Source organism: Protopterus annectens, chromosome 11.part0 (assembly GCF_019279795.1).
Source record: "Protopterus annectens isolate FY-2018-M chromosome 11.part0, PAN1.0, whole genome shotgun sequence".
Taxonomy (NCBI): domain Eukaryota; kingdom Metazoa; phylum Chordata; order Ceratodontiformes; family Protopteridae; genus Protopterus; species Protopterus annectens.
The window spans coordinates 1171660710-1171676056 of record NC_056745.1 but is presented as its reverse complement, the minus strand read 5'-3'; the positions used below and the strand labels follow the sequence as shown (position 1 = coordinate 1171676056).

At 44.5% G+C, this 15347-nt stretch overlaps 1 protein-coding gene across 1 annotated transcript in view; it reads left to right on the top strand.

Moving 5' to 3' along the window:
* KMT2E (lysine methyltransferase 2E (inactive)) overlaps window positions 1–15347 on the top strand; it is a gene marked incomplete in the record, with an annotated part of 3388239 nt that overhangs the window by 1505064 nt on the left and 1867828 nt on the right. Inside the window, 2 exon segments of the mRNA XM_044088526.1 lie at window positions 13978–14095; window positions 14190–14299. Coding sequence (XP_043944461.1) covers window positions 13978–14095; window positions 14190–14299 — 228 coding nt within the window.

Genomic DNA, 15347 nt, shown 5'->3' with positions numbered 1-15347 from the left:
TTCTTAAAATCCTACCCCTTCTGAGAGAGACTCCAGGGTGCTGGATAGATGGGGTAAGAAGGTTTACACGTCTGCAACCTTGGCAATCAGGGCTTTAAACTGTCAGTTTCATATGCTTAAATATCAGCAGCATGTCATGGTCTTACTTAAACAGAAAATTATGTTGATTTCTGACTGTGTGGAAAATAGAGTTACAGGATTTTTTGATTCAGCTGAAAAAGTTGGAAAGCATACTTTGCAATGTGGTTTTGATTCCTTGGATGCCTCTTGCAGGGCCGCTGTAACTGGATCTGTGATAAGAAGGCATGCTTGGCTCAAGGAGCATAATCTGCCTTATGTTAAAGCAAAATTGTTGGATGCTCCTTTACAACAGGACAGTCTGTTTGGTAATAAGGCAGAAGAAGTTTTGAAATAGATGGAAGACAAAGCTAAATCTATGCAAACTGTAAAAGATTTCCTACAAGTGCAGCCACCCAGGTTCAGTAGGCACTGGCCTACTAAGAATTGGTTCTTTCCCGTACCCACCAGAGCCACTCAGGTCAAACCCAGACACTCTAAAGGCTCCAAGTTTCAGTCACAAGGAACTTACAGAACAAAACAATGGGGTGCCTCCACCTCCAAATCTGGAAGTAGTAAGGCACCTCCCTAAGGTAAACAGTCACAATGACTTTCCTATGCCATTTCCAAGCACTTATCTTTTGGCTGCCCCTTTGGGGGGAAAACTAGCACTTCATGCACAAAATTGGCATCTAATTACCCAGGACAAGTTGGTTTTAAATATAGTATCCCAGGGATACAGATTTCATTTCCACACGTTGCCAATTCTAAACGGATGGCCAGATTTGCCTCCAAATCAGTGGGCAGAGGCTCAGAAACAAGTTATGTCCCTCACGATGATGGGGGCTATTCAACCAGTACCATAAAAGGAAAAGGTTTTTATTCAAGATTCTTCCTGGCACCCAGAAAGGACAAATCATGGAGTCGAATTCTGGACTTATCCATTCTAAATACTTTCCTGGACATTCCAAAGTTCAAGATGCTGACTCTGCAACAATTACTGCCTATGCTAGGCAAGGATGCCTAGTTGGTAGCTCTAGACTTAAGAGGCTTACCTGCATATCCCAGTCAGGGAATCTTGCAGAACGTACCTCCGCTTCAAAGCGGGCTATTTGCATTACCAGTTCTCTGCACTGCCCTTTGGCTTATCTACTGTGCCCAGGGTCTTCGCAAAGGGCCTGGCACCAGTAATTGCATTTTGCAGACAAAGAAACATTCAAATTTATCCTTATCTGGATGATTGTCTAATTCAGGCAGAAAACAAGGACACTCTTCTGCAGCATCTGGCGTTTGTAAAAAAGGCTTCTAACTTGCCTAGGGTACACCATAAACGAAAATAAATCACAACTGGTACACTCTCAAAAAATTACATTCCTGGGTTAAAGCTTGAATACAACTACTCAGATGGCTTACCTCACGCCAGACAAACAAATCCAATTGATGACTTACTTCAAACAAGTGGCCACAAAAACCCAGTTATCTGCAAGACAAATTCTGCAGGCCTTGGGGTTCATGGCTTCTTGCATTCTTCTAGTTCCATATGCAAGACTGCATATGAGGAAACTTCAATGGTTCCTGAAAAGCTTATGGAGTCAACATTGTCACAGCCTGGAAACAATGATTCCTATCATTCCTTGCCTGCAGCAAGAGTTCCTATGGTAGGTAGAGGCCTGTCACCAAAACAAGGGACTGTCATTCATTCCACCCCCTGCCACCCAAACCCTGACTGCAGACGCATCAGATTATGCTTGGGGGTGTATCTGGCAGGGAGATGCATTCATGGCGAATGAAGCCCAAATCAAATGCACCTGCATATCAACCAGGAAGAGATGCTAGCTGTACAGAATGCTCTAACAGCTTTCAAGGACTTTATTCATCCAGGACAACTACTGATAAAGACGGACAACACCACGGTCATGTGGTACATAAACAAGCAGGGGTGTACCCATTCCTACCCCCTTTTCAGACTAGCCATGGCCTTGTGGAACACAGCCTTGACTTACCAAATACATTTACAAGCTCAATTCCTGCCAGGAAAGCAAAATACTCTGGTAGATGAACTAAGCAGAAATCTTATGGACCCACATGAATGGAAACTGGATCCGCATATTTTCAGCATGTTGACATGCAAATGAGGGAGCCCAGACATAGATCTTTTTGCCTCACCCCAAAACTTATTAGTTGAACAACTGCACAAAAATCCATCACAAAAAAGCTTGAAAAGTGGATGCTCTATCCTTCAGCTGGAAAAACCTATCAGTCTATGCCTTTCCCCCTCTGCCTTTGCTCTCCAAAGTATTACTAAAAGTCAGACAGGAAAAAACAAAAATGATTCTGATTGCTCCAGACTGGTCTCGCCAACACTGGTACCCGCTCCTGCGCAATATGTCACACCTTCCTCGGTGGTACCTGCTTCAGCCGCCTTATCCTACTGTCTCAGCAGAACTTTCAAATTCTACACACACAGCTCCAAACTCTGAATCTTACAGCATGGCTAAACAACTAATTTCACCAGTTACATCTTTCAGTAAACCTGTGATGGATGCCATTTTGGAGGCTAGAAGGCCTAGTACTAGAAAATCTTATGCTGATAAATGGAAAAGATTCTGTGCCTGGAATCAGGCACAAGGAATAAGCACAGAAATGCCCAGTATTCCTCATATTCTGCAATATTTAACTGAGATGCTTCACAAGGGCCTGTCTTTCTCTTCCATAAAAATCCAAGCCTCTGCCATTTCAGCTCATTACAACACAGAGCCTCCGCTCTTTTCTCATCCCCAGCTAAAGCAGTATCTCAGAGGGGCCAAAGATTTGAGACCTCTCAGGAGAGCACCAACTCCTGCATGGGACCTCAATTTTGTGCTGGAAAAACTCACCCTGCCTCCTTTTGAACCATCTGCTACTGCAAACATAAAATTTCTCTCTTGGAAGACCGCTTTTCTTTTAGCAGTCACTTCAGCTAGAAGGATCTCAGAACTACAGGCTCTCATGGCAGTGGAGCCTTTTATTATTTTCTACCCGGACAGGGTAGAGCTCAGGACCAATCCATCCTTTATGCCTAAAGTGGTATCTAGTGTGGCTCTTAATCGGACCATTCATCTGCCAACTTTTTTCCCAAATCCACAGAACAAGGGGGAGCGGATTCTGCATTCATTGGATGTACACAGACAACTAAGATTCTACTTGAACAGGACAAAATCTCTAAGAAAATCTAAGCAACTACTGGTGGCATTTGCTGCAGGGGCAGAGGGAAAGGCTATCTCAAAGCAGACAATTTCAAAATGGATAAGCCATTGTATTCGTTTCTGCTACGTGCATCATGGTAAACCTGTCCCCAAGGGGATCAGATCCCATTCCACCAGGGCTGCATCTACTTCTGCAGCCTTTCTCAGAGGGATTCCTACCAGAGACATTCTAGAAGCTGCTATCTGGAGCTCAGTTCATACGTACACCAAGCATTACCATTTACCTCTCTTCTCTAAATCCAGAGCAGGCTTTGCAACTGCTGTCCTGCAGGGCCTTATAGCTGCTCCTAATTCTGTATAATTCCATCCTCCCAACCATAGCTTTGGGATTCTTCCCAAATGTAATGACTGCAACAGTGAAACACGAAGAACATAGTACAGATGTGTACACTTATCATAAATGTAGATGTTAGAGTGTATTCACTGTTGCAGTCCTGGTTACCCATCTGCCAGTCCCCTTCTTTTCTCTTTTTATACCTCTTCCTGTTGTGCTCAAAAGACTTTTTGTTGTATTTGCTTTTATTTAGAGGTATATTTTTGTGTTCTAAATTACATGCATATATATATATATATATATATATATATATATATATATATTGCTCCCCATTTGAGGGGCACCTGACAAGTTTAAGTTTTATACCCCTGACGACCTGATGTCATGGAAGAAGGGACAGCAACCGACGCAGGACCCAAGACTTTGTTAATCAGGCCGACTGAGGGCAACCTGCCAGCAGATTACCCAAATGTAATGACTGCAAAAGTGAATTCACTCGAACTTCTACATTTATGGTAAGTGTACACAACTGTACTTCGTTCTGTAGTTCGTGCAAGATGCAGCCTGAGACACCATCAGGTCCCATTGATGCTGTGTTTTTGGCTTTTGAAAGGGCTGATGTTAAGTTGTCAATCTCGCCTTCATTCTTACTGGATGGGGTTTGGAGCCAATCCTCGGCTCCGACTCGGCCAATACTAAAGCTCGAGAGCTAATTCCACCAGCTCACGGCTCCCTTATATCCCACAATGCTAGGCGGTAACTACTCAGATCTCGTTTGCCGCTATAGCTGACGAGGTGCTTTTCTACCAGCTCAGGCAGGTGAGTTAGAGTTTTACCATATTAGGTACTTCTTAACCCCCTTTTTTTTTCTTACCATAACCTTTTAGCTTAATTAAGTATTTAGATAAATCGTCCCCTGTTTTTCGGGTCTATATTCCCTTTCTTCCCTTATCTTGTAGGCCTTTGGCCCCACCCTTCCCCCAGTCCTTTAGTGACTAAATTAGTTGTTTTTCTGTTAAGGGCTTGTGTGTGTGTGTGTGTGTGTGTTTGTGGCTTGTGTTAGCCTTAATAATTTAATAATTTCTTCAGTAAAGGGTGTGTCTGTAGTGTGTTTGTGTTGTTGTCAGGCACTCCTTTTTACGATGTCAAAAGACAAGGTCTCAGGCTTCAAGAAGTGTGACTCGTGCTGTCAGACGGTCACACTTCTTGTGCGTATTGCCTGGGGCCTTTGCACCTGCAGGACTCTTGTGCTGTTTGTCATGGTTTTAGCCCTAGAGTCCTGCATGAACGCAAGAATAAATTAATCTTGCGGGGCTTATTAAAGCCTGAAGGCCCCCCGACTCAGTCTGTGTTGGGGAAGCCTTCCAAAACTTCCAAACAGTCGGCTCCGGTTTCAGAGTCGACTGCTGGAAAGACTAAGTCGGCTTCGACACCGGCTGCGGCTGGAGCCGATGTTTCCAAGCCTTATACTGTTACCTCGGCTCCGGCTGGAGCCGAGGCTGATAAAACTCCGTTGGCTCCGATACTCTTATTGGAGCCACAGTCTAGGAAGATGTCCAGATCCCCCACTATCGGCTCCGTGCATTCGGCGCCAGGATCCCCTCTTCTTTCTGAACGGAGCCATAAAACTCATTCCTCACGGTCTTCCAGGTTATCTGACCATGATTTGCAAAGGGTAGTGAGTAGACTTCTCAAGTCCGAGGCACTTGCCCAAATGCTGCATAGCCCGACTCACCAGTCAGTGGCTATTTCCGTTCCCCAATACATTCCTCCTCCGACTCCTTTGAGTTCGGAGCCAGGGCTTGTCGGAGCCATGACTGTCGGTGCGTCGGATCCGATACCTTCCCTTTCGGCTCCGTCGTCTGCTCCGATCTCCTCCTTGGAGGGATCTCGGCGCCGAGCTTCCCTCGTCGGCTCCGAGGGGGCGAGTGGCATCGGACCCTTGTCCGACCCCGCTCTCCCTCTCAGGGCTTTGGTGCTGGTGAGTTCGGCTCCGACATCGGCTTCGGAGCCTTCCCTGTCGGTGCCGGGGGAGGTCCTTGTCTCTACGGAGCGGGGGCCTCTGGCCTTGCCTGACAGGGGTGCCTTCGAGGTCATGCGTAGCGTGCTAGAACCAGGTTCTGCCCCCCCATCTACAGTGCCTGCGGTGATTTCTACTCACCCCCTTGTCTTAGACCGCAGAGAGCCAACTCCTCAAGTTTCCCCATTGGGAATTTCCTCCTCTTCCGAGGCCTCTCCTGACCCGGCAGGAGATCTCCCAAGGAAGAGGCAGTGCAAGAGGAAGCACATTGACTCCCCTGAGTCTATCACCTCTGACACTGACTTAGAGGAATCCAAAGGTTCCCCTCGATCCCCCTCTGAAGATGTCTCCTTTGCTGACATCCTTGAGATCCTGAAACAGAGGGGGAACTGGCCAGCCCTTAACCCTTCGGAGGATGAGTCAGTGTATCTTGAGGAGTTTGGCTCTCTCCTTTCTACCTCCTGGGTGTCCCCTCCCTTTGACCCCCTTATGGAAGTGGTGGCAAGGAAGGCTTGGACGGCTCCTGATTCAGTGGAACCCACCCCGAGGAGACCATCTAAATTTATTACTGCCCCTAGAGATAAAGAGTTTTTATCCATGGTGTCCCTGTTGATGCCATGGTGGTGGCTGCGGCCACTAAGAAGGAGTTACCTGATCCTTCGGTTCCTGTCCATCCTCTTAATAAGGAATCTAGGACCATGGACAGGTACGGCAAGCGGATGTTCTCATCAGCGACCTTTTCAGTGTGTTCGCTGAATTACTTATGCCACTTCACTCGTCTCCAGAGAGATTTACTCAAGGATATGGGTGAACTGATAAAGGATCCTACAGCTGAGGGGTTCAAAGACACAATGAACTCCCAGTTGGCAACCCTGAATTCCATCGTTAACTCCTCCATGCGGCTGGTCTCATATGCAGCAAATGGGGCGAGTAGAGCCGCAGGCACAGGTGTTGCCTTACGACGTCACGCCTGGATGCGGCTTTGCAACTTTGTGGACCCTTTCAAGGCGACCTTCACCAATTCTCCCTTTGGATCATCCTTGTTTGGTCCACAGGTGAAGGATACATTGACCAGGTGCGAGGTAGAAGGTAAGACTCTCTCTGCTGTAGGAGTCCGTTTTTCTACCCCTTCTAGACCCTATCCAAAAGGTCAGAGGGGAGGAAAGATGTGGTTCCGCAAACAATCCCAGGGAGTCTCATCTGACGCACAAGGCCGATTCCTCTCTAGAGGCAGAGGGGGGAATAATAATAGACGCCGCCCTAGAGGCAGAGGAGGTCCGCAAAACCAGGGTAGCAGAGAAATGTTCTCTGACAAACCCTTTCAGCATCCCTGAGGGCTGCCCGGCTGTCCACCTTCGGAGGCAGTCGGGGGAAGGTTATCCCTGTACCCAAAAGCCTGGCTTTCCCTTACTCAAGACAAATGGGTACAGTCGATCATATCCGAGGGTTACAAAATTCCCTTTATTCACATCCCAACCCAACCCAAAAGATCCCTTCCAGACGTTCCACCCGGTCTAAGGGAACAAGCAGCATTAGAAATTTCAAAGCTGCTATCAAAAGAGCTATCCAATCAGTCCCGCAGACCAGCAAGGATCCGGAATCTACTCCAAATTCTTTTTGGTACCAAAAAACAGGGGACTGGAGACCCATACTGGATCTCAGCTACTTAAACAAGTATGTCAGGAAAACAAAATTCCGGATGGTCACGCTACAGTCCATTCTACCCTTCTTGGGTCAGGACAATTGGATGTGCTCGATAGATCTTCAGGACGCGTACTACCACATCAAGATGAACAGACGCTCCAGGAGATATCTCCGCTTCAGGCTGGGAGCCAGTCACTACCAGTTCAGGGCCCTGCCCTTTGGTCTCACTACAGCCCGCCGTGTGTTCACCAAATGCATGGCAGTGGTCACGGCTCACTTGAGACGTCAAGGATTCCAGGTGTTTCCATATTTAGATGACTGTCTCCTTACCGCCACCACCAGACATCAGCTTCTTCTATTCAGGGACTTCACCATCCAATCTTGCCAAGCTCTAGGCATTTCGATAAATTTCGAAAAATCTGCCTTGTCGCCTTGTCAATCTATTACCTTTATAGGCGCCACCTTAGACACACTCAATCTTTCAGCCAGACTCACAGAGCAAAGAGTGTCAGACATTCGGAACAAAGTTTCCCTTCTCTTACAATGCAACAAAGTCAAAGCCAGACTAGTTTTGAAGGTGTTAGGACTCATGGCAGCAGCTATTCCCCTTCTTCCCTTAGCTCGCTTTCACATGAGGATCCTCCAGTAGATGCTGTTTACTCAATGGTCCTTTCAACAGCTCCCGATGTCCCATACCATATTGATAACTCAATCATGCAAGAATCAACTGTCTTGGTGGATCACATCACATCAACTTCTCCGAGGAAGACCCTTCACTCTTCCCCTCCCAGTCGCCACGTTGACAACAGATGCCTCCCTGATCGGGTGGGGGGGGGCATTATCAGGGCAGGACAGTCCAAGGCACGTGGCAACCTTTTGAGCGCCACTTGCACATAAACGTCTTCGAGATGAGAGCAGTGCTTTTAGCGTTGCAAGCCCTTCACGACTCTCTTCCCACTGGGACTATTGCAATTCAAACGGACAACATGTCCGTAGTGTGGTACATCAACAAACAAGGCGGAACCAGATCATACCCTTTATGTCGAGAGGCACTCAGACTTTGGCAATGGGCGATCTCTTCTCAGCGTTTTCTGATAGCAACGCACTTCCCGGGAAATCCAACGTTATTGCAGACAAATTGAGCAGGGCAATTCTCATGCCCCACGAGTGGTCTCTAAAGAAATCAGTTCTAGAAGTATTCCTAAAATGGGGCCAGCCTTGCTGCGATCTTTTTGCTACTCCCCAAAACAGCAAGTGTCACGACTTCTTCACACTCTTCCCGTTACCAGGCCATCCCACCAGAGATGCTCTAGTCCACGATTGGCCCCGGGGACTTCTATATGCCTTTCCTCCCTTTCCACTGATACCTCAACTAATTCAGAAAGCCATCGCCTTGAGAGTGACAATGATCCTCATTGCCCCTTACTGGCCTCGACAGATATGGTTCCCCTTTCTTCATCGTTACCTTTTGGAGCAGCCTTGGCATCTGGACCCAGTACCAGATCTGATAACCCACCAATCGGGTCAGCTGCACCAAATCTCTGCCCTCTCTAAACCTCACAGCATGGTTTCTCCGATTCCAACCTTAGCCAGGCTTCCCTCAATATCTCGCTCGGTCCGAAATATCTTAATAGCCTTTCATAAATCTTCTACCTGGAAGATTTATAGTAGCAAATGGAAACGCTTCTCCTTTTGGGCAACGTCAAAAAACAGATCCCTTTACAGCACCTATCCAGTCTATTCTAGATTTTCTAGCAGAACTCTTTCATTTAGGATCATCTGCATCTACTATTAGAGTTCAATTGGCTGCCATATCTAATTTTCATGTTGGTGTCTCGGAGTCTAGCATCATGGCTCACAAACTCTGTGAAGCCTTTTTAAGGGGCGTATTTCTTTTCAAACCTCCAATCAAAGATCCCCCGCCTCAATGGGATTTGAACTTGGTTCTGGGATCTTTAATCCTTCCCCCCTTCGAACCGGCGGCTTCATGTTTTCTGAAGTTGCTTTCTTGGAAGACACTTTTTCTGGTAGCTATAACTTCAGCGAGAAGGGTATCTGAACTCCATGCTCTGTGCAGTCATCCTCCTTACTTAGTGTTTCACAAAGACAGGTTATCCCTCCGTACTAGTCCATCCTTTTTGCCTAAAGTTTCCTCTCAAATAAACCTAAACCAAATTATTGATCTCCCCGTCTTTTTCCCTAACTATTCAAACAGGTCGGAACAAAAGCTACATTTTTTGTATGTTCATCGCCAACTTAGATATTACTTAGACATGACTAAACAATTCAGGAAATCTAATCAATTGTTTCTGTCATATGCGGAAGGGAAATTGGGCCTTCCAGTTACTAAAGTATCCCTCTCTAGATGGCTCACCTCTACAATTACCTTCATCTATGAGATCAGACATCAAAAACTACCCTCAAGACCTAGAGCTCATTCAACTAGGGCATTAGCTACATCCGTAGCTTTTCAGGATAGGCTGCCAATAGATTCCATTTGTGCAGCGGCCACCTGGGCTTCTCCTCATACATTCATTTCACATTACAAATTGGACATGGTTTCCAGAAGCCGTGCCAATTTTGGTTCCACTGTTCTCAAGAGATTGTTCCGATAGGCCACCCGGGATAAGGTGCTAGGGACGCGGTCCCATCCAGCAAGAATGAAGGCGAGATTGACAACTTAACATTAAGAAGTTATGTACCTACCATAACGTTCCATGTTAGTTGTCTTCTTCTCGCCTTCTTTCTTGCGTCCCACCCTCCTTCCCCCAAGCCTGGACAGACCGACAGGAATTCAGTTTGTGTTCTTCCTCTGGAAGTCGTCATTCCCACACATTCTTCCACCTCTTTTATCCTTTCTGAGGTCTGCGTTACTTTTTACGCAGATTGTTTTGAGGTGGGTTTCCCTACTCTATTCTATGGAGACTAGGATTGCTTGGTATAGCTATCAAACAAGATCTGAGTAGTTACCGCCTAGCATTGTGGGATATAGGGGAGCCTCGAGCCAGTGGAATTAGCTCTCGAGCTTTAGTATTGGCCGAGTCGGAGCCGAGGATCGGCTCCGAACCCCATCCAGCAAGAAAGAAGGCGAGAAGAAGACAACTAACATGGAACGTTATGGTAGGTACATAACTTCTTATTTTCACCTGTGCGTGTGTGATTTTTGGGACACTACACTTTTCCGGTATTGTTGTGGGCCCTTTTGGAGGTGAGGGGGGGTGAAGTTTGCACTGAATCTATCTGCCAGGATGTTGGCAATATCAGTAGGTTCAGTATATTTTGTGCTATTTTGCACTAGTTCAGTGCATATCTGTGAGTTGCCACTTAGATTCTTAACATAGCTAAAGAAGGCTTTGTGGTTATCTTTTGAATCCTTGGCTATTTTTCTTTCGAATTTAGTCTTGGATAATTTCATGAGAGATCTTAGTTTCTTACTGATACTAATCAGGGATGTCTTTCCTTCTTGGTATTTGCTTTTTTTCTGAACTAGTTTCCTCCTATTGTATAGCCTGTTTATGGCAGGGGTCCACCAAACTGGTTTCCTTCTCTTAGAGGAGTGAGTCTTGGTTTTGCTAGGGATGGCATGATCCATGCATCCTTGTAGGTGCTCATAGAGTGCATTTGTAAAGGTTTCTGCATCTTGGGCAGCATTATCCTTTAGCGTGGGAGCTGTGAATCTTACCACCTCTGTCTTAAGTAAGGTGAAGTTTCTTTAGAAAAGTTTTTTACTGTGGTTTTCTTAGTTGGTGGTGGTGGGGTGTGGACATCCAGAGTGATTAGTTTATGGTCTGATCTAACCAGTGACTGGTTGACCTCCGGTGTGGAACACCTGTCGCCCATGTTTGTGATGACCAGGTCCAATATGTTTTCACCTCTGGTAGGGGAGTTTACCAGCTGATCCAGGGCGTTTGAGTTGATGAATTCCAGGAAGCGCTGGGCCTGGGAGTTTGTACTCAAGTAGTTTTCCCAGTGAATGGTAGGATAATTGAAAACGCCCAATATCAGGGTGTTGGTAGGACCTTCATGTTTTTCAGTTTCTCCAGAAAGGTGGAGTGGTGGTCCTGGTTCATGAAGGGTGATCTGTAGCAGGCCACAATTTGCATTGCAGATTTGCCTGATGTTAGTTGCACATGGATGATCTCAGAGGTATCATGCTGCGCCACTAACCTGGAGGTGTAGATATCCTTGATGAATATGGATACACCCCCTCCTTTTGTGTTTCGGTCCATATTATGTGGCCTAAACATGTGGTATGAGTTGTAGCCTGGTAGTGCTGGGGTGTTCTGTGGAGCCTTGAACAAGGTTTCAGTTACTGCACAGATGTCAACGTTCTCCATACTGAGGAGTGATTCGAGTGTGTGCATTTTGAGATTTAAACTCCTGGTGTTGAGTAGTATAACCCTCATTTTTTTGTTAATTGTGCTGTTTACGGAATTGGGTTTGACTTTTGTGCCTTGCCTAAAAAAGGCACTATGGGGGCAGCAAGAGCCTTGGCCAGTATTCGAAAGCCTAGGGATGACAGGTGCAAGCAGTCTCTTGCAAAGCAACGCGGCTTGTCGAGCATGTCGTCCCAGGCTGACAGACACTGGATTCCCTTTGAATGACACCAGAAGCTTTGCCAATTGTTGAAACTGATCATTTTTTTTCTTTATAGTGAGGTATCATTCTTGGTGAGGGCAGGATGCTACTCAGAGTCAGGGTCATACCTGCCTGGGCTACATGATCAGAGAGCTCTTCCATGTCTCTTTTCATGTAGTCTAGGGAGGCACATCTCAGGTCATTCACACCAACATGAACAATGACAGAGTCATATTTGTACTTGGTCTGGAGTGACCTGAGTGCTTGTGTTATGTGGCGGATTCTGGCTCCTCACAGGCAGCTTAACAGTAACCTTCTGCTTGTCCAGCCTAGTGAGTGGGACATCAGTGTGCCTGACTGTAGTCTCACCTATTACTAGTGTGTTAGATATCTTATTTTGCCTTAAGGGCTGTGATTGTGCAGCACACTGATTTTGTGTTTTATGTGTTGTCTGATTTGTGACGGGAGGTGCAGGTTGTTTGGGTGTTTGCTTTGGAGGTTTCTGATACTTTTGCAGGTTTTTATTTAGAGCCTCTGAGTATGATTTTTGTGTATTTATGTGTATTTTTTTCCAGTGGTGTTTTAGTAGGTCTATGTGTGGCTGGAGGTATGGTGCAAGTGTTAACCTTCTCTTGACTGTCTGTTCCAGTCTTAGGTGGAGACAGCTTAGCTTCCAGTTTGGCTATATAATTGCATCTCTCTTTGAGGTCCGATTCAAGACAAACCTCTATTATTGCAGTTTCAGCGCTGATTGTGGTTATATTGTAATTAACAGTAAGAAGTGTTTTTGTGTGGTACACCTATGCAAAAGCTGAGGTTCAAATGAAATCTGTCTCATTTTAGTCAATCTGGATGACTGCACCCATTGAAAATGTTTCCAGTTCCATATTTGCTACATGATCATTCTGTCTGCTTTTTTTCTTTCTTTGGTAAGCAGATGTTCAGAACCATGAAAGTACAGAAGTAGTCATAGTTAGACATGGTAGTTTTTGATGTGATTATCCTGCCATCTTGGATTTCCCTGTAAATATTTAATCAAAAAAATCTAGCGTCATTTTTTTTTTTTTTTTTTTTTTTAAACCTTTCTCTTTATAGTGCCTCCCACAGTCTGTCATGTCGTCATGTCCCAGTGCCCCCATTCTCTATCCACAGCAGAGGACAAGGAGATAGGGTATTTGATTTCATTGCAGCCCTGATTATAGGGGAGGCATTTTCATCTTACCATACACTTAAACTATAACTGTGACACTGTGCAACGTCAGTACTGATTATGCGCTTATACTAACACATGCATGCTATCAAATGTTGATTTATTTGCATTCTGTAGTAAGCTTCCTCTTGAGCTTTGTTGAGGTAGTGTCCCTTGATGTCAGTTGGAAATATTAAATCCATAGGTCATGTAGGAAACCCATCCTTCCCTGAGATGGCTATGCTTGCATTTAAGCTACTGTAACTTCTGCCACCATGTTTTCGATTAACTGGGCCTGAAATGAGTATTTGTGTTCTGAGTTACAGACCATCCTTATTCCAAAATCTGCAAAATTGCATAACTGAAAAAGCATGGTTTGATTGCAAATGGTATTCTCTGATGTCTGTAGTTTCCTGTAATATAAAGGTGCCCCTTCAGTCAAAGTCATAATGCATGTAGCGTATCAGTTCAGTTGCAGTGTAGTAACAGTTTTAAATCCCAAATATTTTGCCATTTTTTTTAATATTGTTTTAAGACAAGTAATGGAGGCAGGGGGATCTTGACGCATTATTTTGAGATCTGATGACATTAGTGATTGAAAATTGAATTGTCTACTGTATTTGTTAACAATTTGGTTTAGGGTAGAGTAAATTGTGTACTATAACCTATGCTGCATAAAATTTATGTCACTGAGGGAGTTTGAGTGGCCCATTTGTGCTTCATAGGCTTGGTTGCTCTTTTCATAACTGTGGTATTATAGGAACTTAGCCCATGTTTGAAAAAATAAAAGTACTGTACACTGGTATTTTTTTGTTTGCTTGTTTTATTATGCCTTCTTGCACTTCAAAATTAGGTACTTGAAATTTTGGATCACCTGTGTAACAAATTTGTGGAGTTTCCCTTTTGTATTTTGAGACCATACTAAATTTGCTTATGTTGAATAACTGTGCTTTTTTTTTTTTTTTTGTAGACCTTATCCATTTGTTTTATTTTATTCCAAATTTCATGGACTGGAAATGTGTGTGGATGCAAGGACCTTTGGGAATGAGGCTCGCTTTATCAGACGATCTTGTATGCCTAATTCAGAGGTTGGTCTCACTGTACACTTAATTGGCATGTAGATTGCTGACTTGTATAAGATTGGATCCGGGTTTGCATATTAAATGTTTTTCATTATTTCAGGTGCGTCATGTTGTTGAAGATGGAACAGTCCACCTTTATGTCTATTCTATTCAGTCAATTTCAAAAGGAACTGAAATTACCATTGCATTTGATTTTGATTATGATAGCTGGTAAGTATTAGTAGAGGAAAATGAAATGTTCCTTTAAAATATTTGCAGCTGCTGTTATAAATTTGCAGGAGATGCAAACTGCGCCTTTTATTTTATAGGGCAGTCTTTTGATTTGGAAAGTGTACATACTTGTTTACCCCCCCTCCAAAAAAAAGTTTCATAGGTGGGTAATCCACGCTTTTGTTAAAAAACTTCATCAGAATATAATGAACATACAAAACCCCACAACTTTTAAAACCACTATGAATATTCATCCCCTACCAATAGGCACATTACTTCAATTAAACAATTAATCCATCAAGATTTAAAAATAGGATGTTATTTCCTTATATAGACTCTTTGGTCTGTTAAACGTTTGATGTTAACAGCATCATTTATGCCAGGTTCTGTCTGAATTTAATCTAATTTGCCATAAAGTTTCTCTTTGTTAAATTTATGATTTAAAATCACCAATTTGGATCTGTAAGTGCATCTCTCGCAAGTCTGAGTGTTAGGTTGTCTGTGTACATGAGGCATTTGCTACATTGCCTCAGGATGCTCAAGTTCACCAGGTTAATAGGATAAAGTACAGGAAACTGACCTTTAGACATGCCTGGAGGGGTGGGCATTAATAAGTAGTGGAGCTGTTTTCTTGTAATGTTTAGTGCTGGCAGCACTTTTGTGTGCTTCAATAATTAGTACAAGAAGTCTGGTAAAGTGCTAGAGTAATAAGCTAGTAAAAGTGCAGTAGAGGCGAGAACTAGCAGATGTAAGGGAAAAGTTGATGAGCAGACTTTGGCACCGATCAGTAACTTACAAGCAGTCCTGGATACAGCAACTCTGTATATCTGGACTTAGACTAGTTACAGGAAAGGAGGGAAACAAACACAAACACTGCCATTTAAACCAGAAAGTTGAAAGAGATGGAAAGACTGCTCAAACGGCCAATAAACTACAATGTCTTGGCCAGAAACCACTCCTCTTGTGGTAGTTAGGCTACTTAGTGCTTACCACTCCCACTGACAAGCTAGAAGGCTTCCCTCTGACACAGAAAGGCTTGGGGGGGGGG